The 15,174-nt window shown below is 39.2% G+C and overlaps 3 protein-coding genes across 3 annotated transcripts; all 3 read left to right on the top strand.

Annotated features, from left to right (window-relative positions):
* The first annotated feature begins 446 nt into the window (after window positions 1-446).
* Window positions 447-5,703, top strand: LOC101783324 (auxin-responsive protein IAA27). The gene is made up of 5 exons (XM_004979023.3): window positions 447-1,048; window positions 3,678-4,015; window positions 4,726-4,843; window positions 5,226-5,287; window positions 5,410-5,703. Exons 1-5 carry the CDS (start codon window positions 588-590, stop codon window positions 5,460-5,462), a joined length of 1,032 nt encoding a protein of 343 aa, XP_004979080.1. The 5' UTR covers window positions 447-587; the 3' UTR covers window positions 5,463-5,703.
* A 2,454-nt stretch (window positions 5,704-8,157) lies between these two features.
* LOC101778761 (putative auxin-responsive protein IAA29) lies at window positions 8,158-9,779 on the top strand. Its single transcript, XM_022829481.1, has 5 exons — window positions 8,158-8,347; window positions 8,752-8,805; window positions 9,138-9,264; window positions 9,374-9,435; window positions 9,613-9,779. The coding sequence occupies exons 1-5, from the start codon at window positions 8,158-8,160 to the stop codon at window positions 9,777-9,779; spliced, it is 600 nt and encodes a 199-aa protein (XP_022685216.1).
* Window positions 9,780-10,522: 743 nt separating this feature from the next.
* On the top strand, window positions 10,523-14,798 carry LOC101778362 (GTPase-activating protein gyp1). Its single transcript, XM_004980304.2, has 9 exons — window positions 10,523-10,599; window positions 11,766-11,892; window positions 11,969-12,152; window positions 12,462-12,532; window positions 12,619-12,756; window positions 12,867-12,958; window positions 13,580-13,851; window positions 14,054-14,226; window positions 14,294-14,798. Exons 1-9 carry the CDS (start codon window positions 10,523-10,525, stop codon window positions 14,465-14,467), a joined length of 1,308 nt encoding a protein of 435 aa, XP_004980361.1. The 3' UTR covers window positions 14,468-14,798.
* Window positions 14,799-15,174: the final 376 nt, after the last annotated feature.

Here is a 15,174-nt window from a genome sequence, read left to right as displayed (position 1 = left end):
TAGTGTATTATTTCCAATTGCACTACTAGCCGTCCCATTAGGAAATTGCTGCAAACAAAGTTGCAGAGACTGGTAGTATTACTCTTCCACTTTCAAATTTTGGAATATCCATATTTATTTACAAGCAATCCACACGTACGAATGAAACGGAAGGAAAAAAAATGATGTGTCTAGGTACACAAACAACATGATGAAACTATACCCTAGCTAGAATGGGCACACATGTGGCTCTCTTGCACACAATATTTCCATCTTTTTACAGAATCTTGCGTGGAATCATTGCTCCTCGCTTCTCCACCTCTTTCACCCCAATTGTACATCTATATATCTTGTTACATGTACTAGTATCTGCACTCCTGCACCATCTTATGTTCTGCCGACATACTTATTCTCCAACCATAAACCCTTAACCCTCACCAACACTCAGTCACTCGCTCTCTCCCCCCCCCCCCCCCCCTCTCTCTCTCTCTCTCTCTCTCTCTCTCACTCACTCCTTGTGCAGCTCACCTCACTCTTCTCCTTCCTAGCTCAATCTCTTCCGCTCCACTTCTACGCTCATCTCATCAGGCTGTTAACCCATAGTCCTCATGATGAACCTGGTATCGTTCGAAACACCGCCTCTTGGAAGGAAAGAGAGAGCTAATACTACCATCACGGCAACAGCAGCCACTAGGGCAAACGAAGCAAGCTCCAGCAGTACTTGCTTCCACAGCAATCTGGACCTCAGCCTCGGCATCTCCTTGTCAAATGGCGGCGGCGGCTGCGACGCAACCGGCTGCAGTGGCATCAAGGCAGGTCGACAGGGCAGCGGCGGCGACAAGAACATCCCCCTCGGTTGCATGACCAGTGGCACCACCACCACCACCGCCACTGCAAATGTTCTTACCGCAAGGCATTGCCATGTAAGTGATTTGAATGCCGGAGGTGGCTGGACAACGGCGTTCATGCCGAGCCCAACCGGCTTCATGCACCCGTGGAGCCTCGCTGCACGGCAGCAGAAGGCAGCCGCCGAGCAGGACCGGACGCCACCAGCCACGTATGTGCCAAGGTGAGCTAAATTTCTAATCGACGCAGTGAAGTATTGTCTGCATGATTATATACGTATACCATCAGTTTCATTCCAAGTGTTAAATTCAAGCATGACATATATATCTATATATCTGTCTCCATGTTTGATCTTGAACTTCGTATGGGTATGTTTTGCTGATTTTACAGGTAGGTTGTTGTGCTTTTAAATGAGACTTTCAATTGTTTTTCGAGGGACTGGAAGTCATAAAACAGTATTATTTTGAATTAGGAACTCCGTTTAGCAAAGTTAAGGGATGTATATATTCTTAGTAGTACTTTTAATTTACTAGTAATTTTGATATATGCACCTCACCACATCAGGCTGTTCAGTTTTGGAATTGCGCGCTTCTTCTTAGTACTAGTGAAAATTAAAGACATATAGTTCCTCCCATGCATGCATTCTCATTTAATTTTATGATGCAACATATTTTGGGTTATAGACAAGCATGCATAGATATGCATGAGGACGCAAAAAGAACTATGGTCTCTATAGCTGCAATCATGATGCAAAGAATGTATGCAGTATAGTGGAGAAAAGGAGAATCAAAGTGATCCACGTACAAATGATTGCAATCATTAACATTTTGCGCCACTCATCAATTAGTATATTCTGCAAGCTAGTCGTCGCCGTCTGCTTAGAACTAGGTCTATAAATGATTGCGAATAGATTCTTATCCGAGAGGTCATGATCGTCAAGAACTGCTTCTATATATATATCGGGCCTAGTTCCCTTTAGAAAGCTACTTATTATTAACTTCCAGTTAGGTATTAGTTTCAAGCCAGATTTTGGAGATAGCTGGGTACAAACATTCTCAAAGACACCAATGACAAGATAAAAAAAAATTCTACTTTCGCCCCATCCTAACCACTAAGGGTCATGTAAATGCTAGAGTAGGAGTATTCTTTTTTATTATTGCGAAAGGGCACAAAAGCTTTGCCGCAAATGTCATCAGAAGGAGAAAATAAAAACAAGTGCCGGCCAAGTGTTTAATTTCGAGTATGTCAATAATTCCACACACACACACACACACACACACACACACACACACACACACACACTACGTTTTCACATAATGCGTGAACGTATGGAACCAAACATAGGAAGACAAGGTAGGTACAAGTGTATATCGACAAAGAGGTGGGGGCAAAGAACAGTGCAGAGAATGGATGGCTCTCTTGTGCTTTTGGGACCGTTATGGAGCAGCGGAGAGGCCAGCCATGGCGATCGAGAGACGAGCACGGTCGTACGAACGTAGAGACGAGATCTTTGGGGGTCTGCAAGAAGGAAATGGAATATCCAGCGCAGGGATGGTGGGGATGCAGCCGTGCAGGCAGCAATCATGGGCGCAGCAGGCACGGCGGGCGGGCCTGATCTTTGCTGCAGTGCAGTCTTTTCGATAAAAACGACTTTTTGGGTCCCCCGGCGGCCTTGCATATATGGATGTGTGCAAACTAAAGTTGCTCTCTCTCAATAATTGAACAGCTGTGCTTGTGGCCATGTGATGGGCTGATGATGTTCTTCTGCTTTTTATTTTTTGGAAGTCTAGTTTTTTAATCTTCATTTGACTGAAATTTCGATGGATTTTGGACGACATTGTTACTATAAGATCAACATGCTCATTAACTCATGTATGTGTTTACATTTTTTTTTTGTGCTGGGATATAGAATCATGTGATGTTTTTTAGATAATATCGCGAAACTTAAAGATAGTTGGGACGAACATGCTGGATCATGCTGCCTTTTTTTGGGAAAAAAAATGATATTGTGTTACTAAAAGAGAGTTGGGGACGAACATTGTGGTTTCATGTGTTGTTGCATTGACCACTGAACGAAGTGTGTGGAGCAATAGTTATAAAGTGCAAAAGGTAAATGGGAGACGTACAAACAGGAGAGGAGCTTTTCCTCCGATCCATCTGGAGTATCGGCATATCCTTATTAGCTAGTCTTTTGAGAAGAAACCGGTCGGCTAGACAATTCAAAGTTGAGAGAGTATCTAATCAATGCAAGCTTAAGTTTCCGCCTTTTAAATACCAAATGTTCAGTTCCTTCTCCTTTACGAAGTTACATCTTACTAATAACTTTCTTGTGTGTCAAATTTCTGTAAAGTTTCCTGATCTACATTGTCATCCATACTTTTCATCAATGGCAGGGCCGTACCGGAGATTTTGAGGCCCTGGAGAAAACCAAGAAATGGGGCCCTATATATACTATAGTAGTGAAATACAAATAATCGAGATATATTTACATACTTTTTTGCATACAAAGAACTGCAATATGAAATTAGGTACTCATGTTATAGTATTAAAGGGCGAATATTACATACCAATATCTTCTTAACCTCTAGTTAAAACCTAATAGTTGGGGCTCCTAATTTTTGAGGGCCCGGCTCAATCGCTCCAGTTGCACTGCCTAATGTACAGGTCTGATCAATGGTAACAACTTGTGCGTCTTAGACTCTTAGTCTTTTTTGTAACAGAAGAATTTACTGTACTTTCCGTTGTTGCTTGAAACTACAATATTGAAATTTCTTCATATCTTATCTCAACCTCTCCGTATAGTACTCTGTTTGAAAGATGTTTCGATGCTAAAATAGTTTTCTTGTCAACAGTGATGCCCGTGTCGTCCCATTGCCATCGGCTGTAGGCTGGCCCCCGGTGCACACCTCCCGGCGCAACATCGTCACCTCTATGCACGTAACGAAGACAGGCGGTGCCACCGTCGCAGCAGATGGACCGAAGAGCAGTACGACGACGCGCACCGGTGGCCAGAAAGATGTGGCGGCGCCAACTGACAGCACCGTCGTAGCGACGCGGCCACCGGCGAACATGTTTGCTAAGGTTCACATGGAGGGATATACAATTGGCAGGAAGATCAACCTGAGGGCTCATTGCAGCTATGACTCCCTCTCTGGGGTGCTCACCAAGATGACAAGGAACTTCTTTTGTCGTAAGTACCCAGGACGAAAATCTGTGTTTTTATTTGTGGACTAATAACCTTTTAAAAGTAGAAGTATATATTCTTCATAAATCGAAAATCTTTGTGTTTTATACATATTCATGATAAATTTTTAGAGGTGCTTGGGACAATGATTCTAATACATCAACTTAGGCCAGTATCTTGTGGGGGGAACTGGAATTTTTGCAACCATTTAAATTTTAAATTGATTCCTTAGCAACAGTCTTGGATGTAATTTTCAATTTTTTTTTTTGCGACAACTTATTAGGCCAGTATCTCGTCGGGGAACTAGAATTTTTGCAGAGGTTAGCTAGGGACCAATCATCTTTGCACCTCAAATGAGGCATATATATTTTGTACTTCAAACCCATAATCCATGTGTTTACATTGATTTAGATTCAATCTACTCAGGAAAGAGAATTCACCTTGAAGTTTATGATCCAAAAAGTGCAACCCCAGCGTCTAGTTTTTGATACTATTTTTCACTAGAAGCATTCTGTTGTTAGACGCAACCGTCAAGCATTTTGGAATTCTCCTTTTTGAGCCCTAGGTGAACATAGGCTCAAACAATCAAAAGTTGTATCACACTTTGTCTACCATGCATGGTGTACTATTGATTGTTTCAGAAATTGGATACCAATTTCTCTACAGTGCTGTGGTATTGATTTTTTTAAAAAATGGATTTCATCCCATTGATGCAGCCGCCGACTGTTCAAGTGCTAATACGGGAGAAGAAGATCTTCCCAGTAGTGACAAATTCATATTTCTTTATGAAGATTTTGAAGGTGACCGAATGCTGGTTGGTGATGTTCCATGGGAGTAAGTATTGATCGCTTAGAATCTACCAGCCATATCATTAGTAGTGCAATATATAATATTCTATATAAAGATTCGAGGAGCCTGCATTCATGTTACAGCAAAATGACAATTCACCATTCACCACGTGCTAATTCATAAGGTGATGTATATATTAGTACATTTCTAGAACTGTTCCTTTATAATAATCTTAGCACATGTTAAATAACTGTAGGGGTCTAAAATTTTGTGAGTGTCTGAAAACAATACTTTATTGATGACAATGAAAATTGTATCTAGGAAAGTAAGATTCTGAAGGCGGACAAATTAGGAATATTCATGTTAAATTATCTCCATGTTGTGGAAAATAAGTGGGGAAAATAATGCTGTTGTGCATTTGTTATAGGTTATTCCTTTCATCCGCTAAAAGATTATTCATTGTCCGAAACCCAACGTCAAGAGACAAAGGTAATTGCAAAATGGATCTTTATGCTACTTGTTTTGTTATATGTGTTCCTAGTTTGACTACCATTTTTCATGTATAAACGTTGCTTATACTAGGACGTGGTTGTTACACAATTACTTTTCAGGTCATGGTGAAGGAGAAGGAAAAAATAAAACTGAAGAACCAACAAAGAACTGATGAAGGCACTATCAAGCAAGTGGTCAGAAGGACATAAGCATGCATACACTATATGCATGCACATTTCTTGATTTGTCATATAGTTCTGAACTAGTGTTTCTTGTACTAATTAAGGTAACTAGTAGCTATAAAGGGCAAGTTATCTTGTACCACTGGTGTTTCCTAAACAATGTACATATAGTTTTGATCATTATGTAAGAAGAATTCTACAAAAGCAAAAACATGACGTAAACGTTGGCCAGAACAGTGATACAGAAGCAAGATATAACTTGTTAACCACAACGTGTTTACATATTTTTTCCTTATTTACGTGTATCATCTCGTACCTTTTACAAATCAAATAATGTCTTAATTCATGCCATCTAATTAAACTAAAGTTAGTAACTTGCATGCCATAGTGCTGCAAAGATGGACGTGATACCAGCTTATCAATTCTTCCTTTTGCATGCCTCGATCTCCACAACTTTCATCGCTTAAAACTTTGGGCGCCGTGCTCTTAGAGAGGTGCAGTGGCGTCATTTGCTGACGACAACAATGATTAATGTTTAGTGCCTATATCTCACCATATTATTCCATATTCCTATTTTTCGTATGCAACACCGCTGCCTCCTCATCTCCCTATATCTTTGTCGTATGCAACTCCGCCAACGACACTAGCTTTGTCCCCCCTATACCTCCACTAAATTCCGTACATGTAATCCCAATGAATACGTACAATACCCACCTCCTATTTGTCGTATGCAATACCACAGCCTCCCCATCACCCTATATCTTTCACCTCGCAACACTGCCAACAACACTTGTTCTCCTTACCTCCGGCCACCTAATTCCGTACATCCAATCCCAATAAAAAGGAATTGTACGGTGGTGTTGCATACGAGTATACGACAGCAAATTTGACACAAAGAGCTAGAGAAGAAGCGTGTGAAGAGGAGGTGATGAAGACCAGGGCTTCCTTTTTCTGACAGAACCAAGAGAAGGCACATGTCAAGGCACTAGGTCAATGCATGCACAGATGGTCGCCAAATTTGTGAAGTGCTGCGATATATCGTGCGGTATGAACACTAGACCAATGCAAGGAGCCAATAAAGTTCTCAACTATAAAATCAAATAGGAAGCAAATTACTGTGCCCACTATACTGGAGTAGAATATCATGCATGGCAAGATGGTTGGACTAGCCTGATGATCCTACCCAACCATGTTGAGACGAACTAGAACAGCAAGTGGAAAAATCCATATTTTTATCCCTCTCTTACTCTAGCTTCTGAAAGTTTACTAACAGATTGGTCTGTTTTCAGCTACCCGAGTTACTCCCAGTGGAGTAGACAAAGGAAATCTTGAATGCCAGTCTGTTTTTTCATCCATTTGTGGAAGCTGTTTGTTCCATTAGCTGTATAGGATCTTTCCTTAGTGTTGCCAACTTATATATATGACCCTATTGTCATATATAGCATGTGGAATGTATTTGAATTGTTTATACACATGCAAAATTGTGAAAGCCTCAGTCTAGTTTAGCAATGTTTTTAATTCCTCAAATTTGTTGGATTCATTGCATATCTACCATAATCTAAATTAATTTGCATATGTCTCATTTTCATTTATTTCTTTTGTTCTCCTCACAACTAGTTTTATATATGAGAATTTTATTATCTCACAATTAAACTATTTCTCTACCTACTATATGTTAGTTGAACATTTTCCAAATGAGTTACCAATGACCAATTTCCTGTGAATTTTTTGGTATGATACAGTGCAATAATGCGATCTTGGACTTAAGCTTTTGCCTAGTAGAATTTTTGTTGTCACATGTTTTTAAGAAATTATAATGGTTGTAAGTTATGTCCTACTAGAGGAAATGACATTTACGTAGAATGTATTATGAGTGGAAATTTTCCTGCAATGAATTATTTGTATGAAGTGTTGAGTACCAATTTTATTGGCTGTCCATAAAGAAATCATGACCCTTATTTTGGATATATTGCCAAGCAAAGGAAAACAATATTTCTACAAAAGTATGGTTCCCTGTCAAGAAAAAGAATATTACACGACAATCCTACTTCGTCACCATGTCTATAGCGTTTAAGAAAGTAACGTAATAAAACAGAATGATTTGTTTTATAGTTTTCAAGAGGAGAAGTAAGCGCATGGCTACAACTGTACAGATGAAGGTCATTTATTATGTAACATATAAATGCAGTGTACCATGGTATTTGAAAGAGTACGATATGCTCAACTTTATTCATAGGACATTAAACGTAGGAGATATATTTGCACGTATACCAATAACATATTTGCAATCACACCCTTATATGTTTTCCAAGCTTTGAAAAGTTTTTGAAATACCATATTATACAAGGACGGAGTTGTGAAAAATGGGTATGCCAACTGACTTCATTTAATAGTAGGGCCATCCCTTGTGTTATAAATACCCATGGATGGCATTCCACTAGGTATGACTACTGAGATCTACATCAATTCCGAATAGCATCTGTCGAGGTTGGTAGCAACCCATGTCCTTCTATTCCTTTCTAGTTTTGTTTCTCAATATTAGAATCATATTTCTCTCTTCAACATTGGATACACATTGTTAACTCTAGTTTTTCTCTTCTGATCCAATATTTCCAAAAAAAAACAACTAATTTGCTGTTTGTTTACCTAACAGATACCATACTACGAGTTCGGGACTAATCTCTTATGGATGGAATGAGAAGCACGGATACTTCTGTTGAACCTGAGGTCGACGTGCGGCCTGGATTGTCACCATCAAGGTTTGTGAAGGTTTTCATTCAGGGGCGAGTTATTGGGAGGAAGATAAACCTGGCCACACACCAGAATTATGCCTCGCTGTCCTTCACACTGAAAAGACTAGGCAATGACTATTCCAGTAAGTTTTCCCATGTAAATCTTCGGTCAATCTGCTCATGTAGTTGTCAATGATTCACATGGATATATGGCCTCTATTTCATAAATCAATTGCAAGATCTTGTTCCTATAAATCATTGATTATGTTCCATCCAACTCAGCATAGTTGTCTACAACTGGATTGATATCCTTGTTTCTAACTAGTATGTCTCGGAAATCAATTAATTTATGGAGGATCTAGGTTGCACATACTAATAATTATTAACATATATTTGTAGGATCTTGAGTTGATCTTTTCTTTTGATGTACGCAAAATTTTGATGCACAAGTATCAACGTAACAGTATCTGTAAAATTACATGTTTTAATTGGGATCATACATCCAGGAGCTCTGTTACACACTGTTTTTGCTAATTTTCTCTATTAGGGAAAACAAAGATTAGACCTCCTAAGTTGACAGGAACTGTGTGCATAGTTGATGGTATGGTGTACATCTCTAATGCCTAGGTTCAAGTCCTCTTTAGTTATATTTGGGTACCTTTTTCTCTTAATACAGAATTACCAAGTTAGGTAGCCTTTAATTTTTTATATAAAAGTACTATCATCTGTCAAAAAAGTACTCATATGTTGATTTATTTCATTTTTTATCTAGCATGCATAAACCATTATAGATTACTGTGACAATCAATTTATATGAATAACACACAAGCACAAACTTTGGGTACGATGCAGTACCATTAAAAATACATAATTAAACAAATTCAAATATGACAATACTAATACTAATTTATCATTTTTTTCAACTGTGTGCAGTGCCACCATGTGAACTTAATGGGTCAGTAAACAATGAAGATGGTGGTGCATCAGATGATAACAACTTCATTCTTTTCTATGATAATGTGGATGGTGATCGTTTCTTCCTTGGTGAAGTTCCATGGGAGTGAGTTCTCAAATATTACCTGTATACGTACATATGTTTTGTTTGTCTCTCTTTTTTAAATTACTTGCTATGTCGGTTATGAAAAAGTAGTGACAAGTTAATACTGCAGGGCTTTCGTCATTTCTGTGAAGAGGATCTACATTGTTCCTGTGGAACAGGAACAAGAGAATGGTGCGTACAGTAACACATGTTACCTTACACATTCATTTCCCGGTCATACAAACAAAACCCTAAAGAGACTATATATTGCAACCCTTAAAGCATCACACGTTGCTATATTGTCTTAGAAGATGCACATTAACTATTCGTTGTATTACTTCTATATGTAACAAAACTTATTGCTGGCAGTTGCGGACAACGAGGAGGAGGAAGAAGATAAAGAAAATGGTGATGACAATGCTGCTACTTCTGCTCCTCCCCCAGAAGGAGATGATATCCCTGCAAACGATGAAGTTGTTGCTTATGACGGAGATGCTATGGCCTGTGCTCCTGCTGATGGAGCTTCTGAGGAGTAGCCACCAAGTGTTAAGAATAAGCAGCATGAAAGCATGGTTGTGCTTGAAGCTTTCTTTTGTTTGCAGATGCAGGAGCGCAACCATGCCTATTTCGTGCTACTGCATATGCAGACTAACCCAAGCTCCAAACACATCGCCCTAGTTTCTACTTCATGCTCGTTTTCCGTGGTTGAACTATCTTCCGTTACTTCAGTAATATGCGCACTTAATCGCGGGGCGTGTAGTGATGCAAGCTGAACTTGCTATAAATAAATTGAACCTTGTTGTTCTGAACCCATGCTGTACCAGTTTAATGATGTAATCTCATTGAAGCTGTGATGTGGTATCAGGAAACAGTGCTTCTAATGATGGACTTTCCTTTATCCGTTCTATCCTCTCTTGCCGTGTTGAGTTTTATATTTGTGATGTGATCATCACTTTGTTGTAGGAAAGATTAATTGCCTGCTGTGTACCCTATGTCTAACAGCGGTGAAGATTGCCAGGCTACTCGTGTTTCTGACACAGTTTCAGGTTCTTCACAAAGACAATATGAAGAAGCAGGACCTGGCAATTTTGTAGGAGCTCATGAAGGAGGACCTTGTGGGTGGATTCAAGTCGGCCGTATCAAGCCCAAGGTCCTTATGATGTTTTGGGCCGAGCTTGGGCCATAATCTAATGCTTGCAGGTTGCAACTCTTCCATTTTGGGGCCTTCTTCCTCACCGTGTTGCCTCTCGACTCCGGCCAGCCCAGCTAATCGGCGGCGATGAGCGGTGGCGGCGGCGGGGAGAGCCCCAACAATACGGACTGGCGTTTGAACCAGACGCTATGCAATGTGCAAGGGTAAGCTATTCTCTTTCCCTCCCCTCTCTATCTCTTGGTAGTTGGATCTGATGTGCAAGGGTTGTGAATTTGTGATGCATTTGGTGATCTTGAAATCTTGTTGTTGTTAGAATGTCCAGATGGTCGGATGTTTGAACTTTGGAGTTGTGAATTTGGATTCTGCATGCTACTTCTCATGGATAGGATCCTGATTACTTTGGTTAAGTCAACATTGGAGATAACTATGAAGTCCAATTACTTTAGAGATAATTTTTTAGTGTCTGCTCATGGAATGCTAGTTGAAGGCATGGCTGCTGTCATAACTGTTTTGCCAGGCAATATGAGTCATACAAAAAATGAATTTCCTTGATACTTCATTTACCTAAACCTAACCCCGGTCATTATTAAACTTTATGGAAAAAGTTCATTTTACTCCCTTCACCTACTCACCTTGTCCGCTTAACCCCCTTAATAAAATTTAGGCTCACTTTACTCCCCTGAACTATTTCATTTGGTCCAATCAACCCCTAATTACATTTCTCTATTTTTTCTTCGTGTACGAGTTGAATTTTGAGTTCAAATTTTGTGAGCAGATACAAAACACGAATGCCTTATGTTAAAATATTATACTAAGAATTTTTCATGGTTATTTTTATAGGTTAGGAATATTTAATACGAAATTGATCTTAGATATACAAAAATGTACAAAAGGTAATCATGAAAAAATGATAATGTATTTTCTAACGTAGAGAATCATGGTATAAGTCAACTAGTAAAATTTGAACTCAAAACTCAACTTGCACGCAAAGAAACAAAAGAGAGAAATTTAATTAGGGTACATTGGACCAAATGAAATAGTTGGAGGGAGTAAAGTGAGCGTAAATTTTGCTTAGGGGTTAAGTGGACAAAGTAAATAGGTGAGGGGAGTAAAATGGACTTTTTGCAACTTTATGTAATGAATATGTCTCTTAGGCATTTCAGGTTATTCTCAAAGAAATGTTCTTGATCTGTTAAATTTATCGAAGACCATGGGTATTAAAAATAGTTCTATTCAAAAAGGGCCAAAAGACATATATTGTTTCAGTCTAAAATCATTATATTGTTATGATTGTATTATTACAGTGGCTTCTATCTGTTTGTAACCTTATGAAAGAACTTTGCTTGTTTTTGTCTAGACTCGTAGTCAGAATGCTTGAGGGGCGCAGCTTTCCTGGGAAAGTATTGATAACCCAACAATCGGAGCCTCTTCCGCCTCCTGATTATTCCTCACATTTTGATTGTGATGAAGATGAGCATAATGAAGGTTCACAGGAGGTAATTTTCTATTTTAGTTTGATTGCTTTCAGCATGTATGGAAGATGTTGTAACTGATGAAATTATAATTGTACAGGGAGAAGGTCAATCACCTGGGAACTCGACTGATAACACAAGTGAAAATAAATCAAATGTTCCATCAGCAAGTATCACAAATTCATTACCAGTTGCCCAAGGAGTAGTTTTTGGGGCTAGGGCTACGGATTCTGCAAGAATTACTAAATTCACGAAGGAACTCTCTAGGCCTGCTGTTATATTAGGTAAGCAGGTTGTTTTCAGTCATCTATAAGATCGAACGGATTATCAATTTGACATCAGCTTGAAGTAAATATCACAGTAGGTTTCTAATATTGTGCATTTCCATTTAGTTTCTTTTTCGTGTCTCCATTGAACTCTGCCTTAAATATGCTTAAATCAAGCACACTAAAAGAACAACCATAATTCTTTTTACTTCAGTTATAAAACTCGACCTGCGGGGTACCTTTTTACTTCAGTTATGATTACGTTCTAGATAAATTTTCAACTTTTAATGGTCATTTGACATCCACTGTTTTTCCTCCATTATGTAGACAAATTATGTGAAGTATCTTGGAGCGGTGTGCCCCCATATATGCGACCTAACATATGGAGGCTTCTTTTGGTGAGTGGACATGATCCGCGTAAGACCATGTGACCTTTTTCAGTTTTCTGTATCAAATTCCGAATTTAATATATAGCTGGCTACAGGGGTACTCACCACCTAATAAAGATAGACGAGATGGTGTTCTAACAATGAAAAGGCATGAGTATGTAGAATATGTTTCTCAATACTATGATATCCCAGACAGTGAGCGTGCAGATGAAGAGATTAATATGCTTCACCAGGTACCTTTTCCCACTTGAAACTCGTCCACTCCCTCTTTTCATAAAATCCATAATCTTTTTTTGGAAAGGAATGTAATCAATAATCTTACAAGTCACATGTTGGCCTGTAGATTTCCGTTGATTGCCCAAGAACTGTACCTGATGTTACCTTTTTCCAGAACCCGCAAATTCAGAAATCTCTGGAACGCATTCTATATACATGGTAAGTTGTGAAGTTGGCTGGATCACTTGTATTGCTGAATCAGTGGAAAACATGCCTCTTCTAACATTTTGATTCATTGATTTCCTCCCTGTGAAGTTTACTGATGCAATCATGCTTCTTGGCATTGTGGAAGTTATTTGGTTTTGTGAAATTCATCTTCATCCATTGCAACTCTGTGTTATGGTGGGAAAGCATGATTAAGTGGATGCAATTTTTAACAGAACGTCGATCTCTTGTCAGTTTGTGGTTTGCCACAAAATGAGTCTTCTTTTGGTTGACAACTTGACATTTGAATGAATCACAACTAAAGTCATTATTTTCCTGTGCACTATCACAGTTATTTAATTACATTGGCACGGATTTCTCAATATCATTCAGACATGAAACAATCTATTACTTGTCGTAGTTCTGAGTTTATTTTCTTGGTCTGGCAATAACTTGCTTCTTTTATTCCTTTGACAAAATTTTAATTTGAAGCAGACTAATGCTGTTGGTGCAAAAATGACTTTTAGTACCTTCTATTTTGGTGCTATGGCTAGCTATGTCACTTTTGTTTAATAGAGTCAGCATATGGTTCTTATTTTCTTTTTTCATTATTGTTCTTTGATTTGGCAATTCCAGGTCCATCCGTCACCCAGCAAGTGGCTATGTCCAAGGAATAAATGACCTTGTTACGCCATTCTTATACGTCTTCTTATCAGAGCACCTCGAGGGCAACATAGACACATGGTCCATGGACAATCTTTTACCACAGGACATTTCTAACATTGAAGCAGACTGCTATTGGTGTCTTTCAAAGTTTCTTGATGGAATGCAGGATCATTATACATTTGCGCAACCAGGAATTCAATGCCTTGTTTTCAGATTGAAGGAACTAGTTCGTCGTATAGACGGTAACATTCTACTGTTTCTCATGGATTGCCACTTCTGGTTCTGCTTTCTGGCAATTTTTCTCCACTTCTTAACTGTCATATGCAATGCCCATTCCAACAAAAATAAGTGTGGACATGAGATCTGCTTGTAATTTATTGCAATCGTTTTTTCCATATACTGGAAAAGCATTTATTTTGACCTCATTTTGGGGGGTGTATGCAGAACCTTTATCAAAGCAAATTGAAGAACAAGGACTGGAGTTTCTTCAATTTTCCTTCCGTTGGTTCAGCTGCCTTTTGATTCGGGAGGTTTGTGTTGCAACATTTGATTTTGTACTTCATGTACACATTAAAACAAAATTGCTAACCTGCCACATAACCTTGCAACACTTGATTGTTACAGCAATAGCAATGTCTCTGTCCTGCATGCTAGATTTTTCATGTTCCTGATGTCAAGTTTAAGCCTCCTCCTCAGTGGTCGGACAAGCTGCAGAAACTGGATTTCCAAGAGATGGTGATGTTCCTGCAGCGCCTTCCGACCAGTACCTGGGCGCACCACGAGCTCGAGATGGTCCTCTCCCGGGCTTACATGTGGCACACGATGTTCAAAAGCGCTCCCAGTCATCTCACTAGCTAAGACTTTACATCGTGCCTGGGAAGCAATTGAGGAATCATAATCTTTGGTGAAATTTAAGATGAATGGTAGGCAGCAAATTTGACACCCACCTCCATTGTGTTGTCTGCCACTTCAGTGCCACTCTAGATCTCTTCCCTCCACTCCATGTTCTGTGAAATGCAGTGGGTCTTGTTATTATGGTTATAAGGGCCTCTCCAACCTTTGCTCTGGACCCATGTGGATTGCTAGTCACATTGTGCAAGCAGGTTGGTAAGAGCAGAAACACGAGAACAAGCCAGTGCGCTGGTTCGATCCTTTTCTTTTCTTTCATAAACATGACTTTTCTTGTGTTTAGAAACACTTTGCAAATGAGTAGGCATGTAGGTTCTTTTTTTTGTTTTTGCATGAGTTAGTTAAGCAGTTGAGAAAAATCTTACCTTTTTCTGTTGTGACAAATTCACATTTGCATGTTCACTCCCCCGAGTGCAACTTGGAAGATTATGATTTCGATTTGGTGTTGACTAAGCTGCATTTTGCATGGCATTGACAGGTTGAACAGAAGAAAAATGCGATTGAGAAATGCTAGCCACCATCTTAAAGTATTGCGTTTACACTGAGGAGTAGTAATATTTACGCGTATCCCGTACGATTAAGACGACGCTGAATTAATCATCATCTCGTTCTCGCTCCAATACTGAAGAGAGGATTGCTAGGTGACAGGCAGCCAT

Source organism: Setaria italica, chromosome VIII, assembly GCF_000263155.2.
Source record: "Setaria italica strain Yugu1 chromosome VIII, Setaria_italica_v2.0, whole genome shotgun sequence".
Taxonomy (NCBI): domain Eukaryota; kingdom Viridiplantae; phylum Streptophyta; class Magnoliopsida; order Poales; family Poaceae; genus Setaria; species Setaria italica.
Note: the sequence above shows the minus strand (reverse complement) of the source record. Positions and strands in the feature narration are given on the sequence as shown.

Coding starts and splice junctions, on each gene's coding strand:
- LOC101783324 (XM_004979023.3), top strand. CDS start 588: ATGATGAACCTGGTATCGTTCGAAACACCGCCTCTTGGAAGGAAAGAG. Junction 4,844..5,225: donor GTTGGTGATGTTCCATGGGA/GTAAGTATTGAT, acceptor CATTTGTTATAG/GTTATTCCTTTCATCCGCTA. Junction 5,288..5,409: donor CCCAACGTCAAGAGACAAAG/GTAATTGCAAAA, acceptor ATTACTTTTCAG/GTCATGGTGAAGGAGAAGGA.
- LOC101778761 (XM_022829481.1), top strand. CDS start 8,158: ATGGATGGAATGAGAAGCACGGATACTTCTGTTGAACCTGAGGTCGAC. Junction 9,265..9,373: donor CTTGGTGAAGTTCCATGGGA/GTGAGTTCTCAA, acceptor TTAATACTGCAG/GGCTTTCGTCATTTCTGTGA. Junction 9,436..9,612: donor GGAACAGGAACAAGAGAATG/GTGCGTACAGTA, acceptor TATTGCTGGCAG/TTGCGGACAACGAGGAGGAG.
- LOC101778362 (XM_004980304.2), top strand. CDS start 10,523: ATGAGCGGTGGCGGCGGCGGGGAGAGCCCCAACAATACGGACTGGCGT. Junction 12,153..12,461: donor TAGGCCTGCTGTTATATTAG/GTAAGCAGGTTG, acceptor TCCATTATGTAG/ACAAATTATGTGAAGTATCT. Junction 12,533..12,618: donor ACATATGGAGGCTTCTTTTG/GTGAGTGGACAT, acceptor AGCTGGCTACAG/GGGTACTCACCACCTAATAA.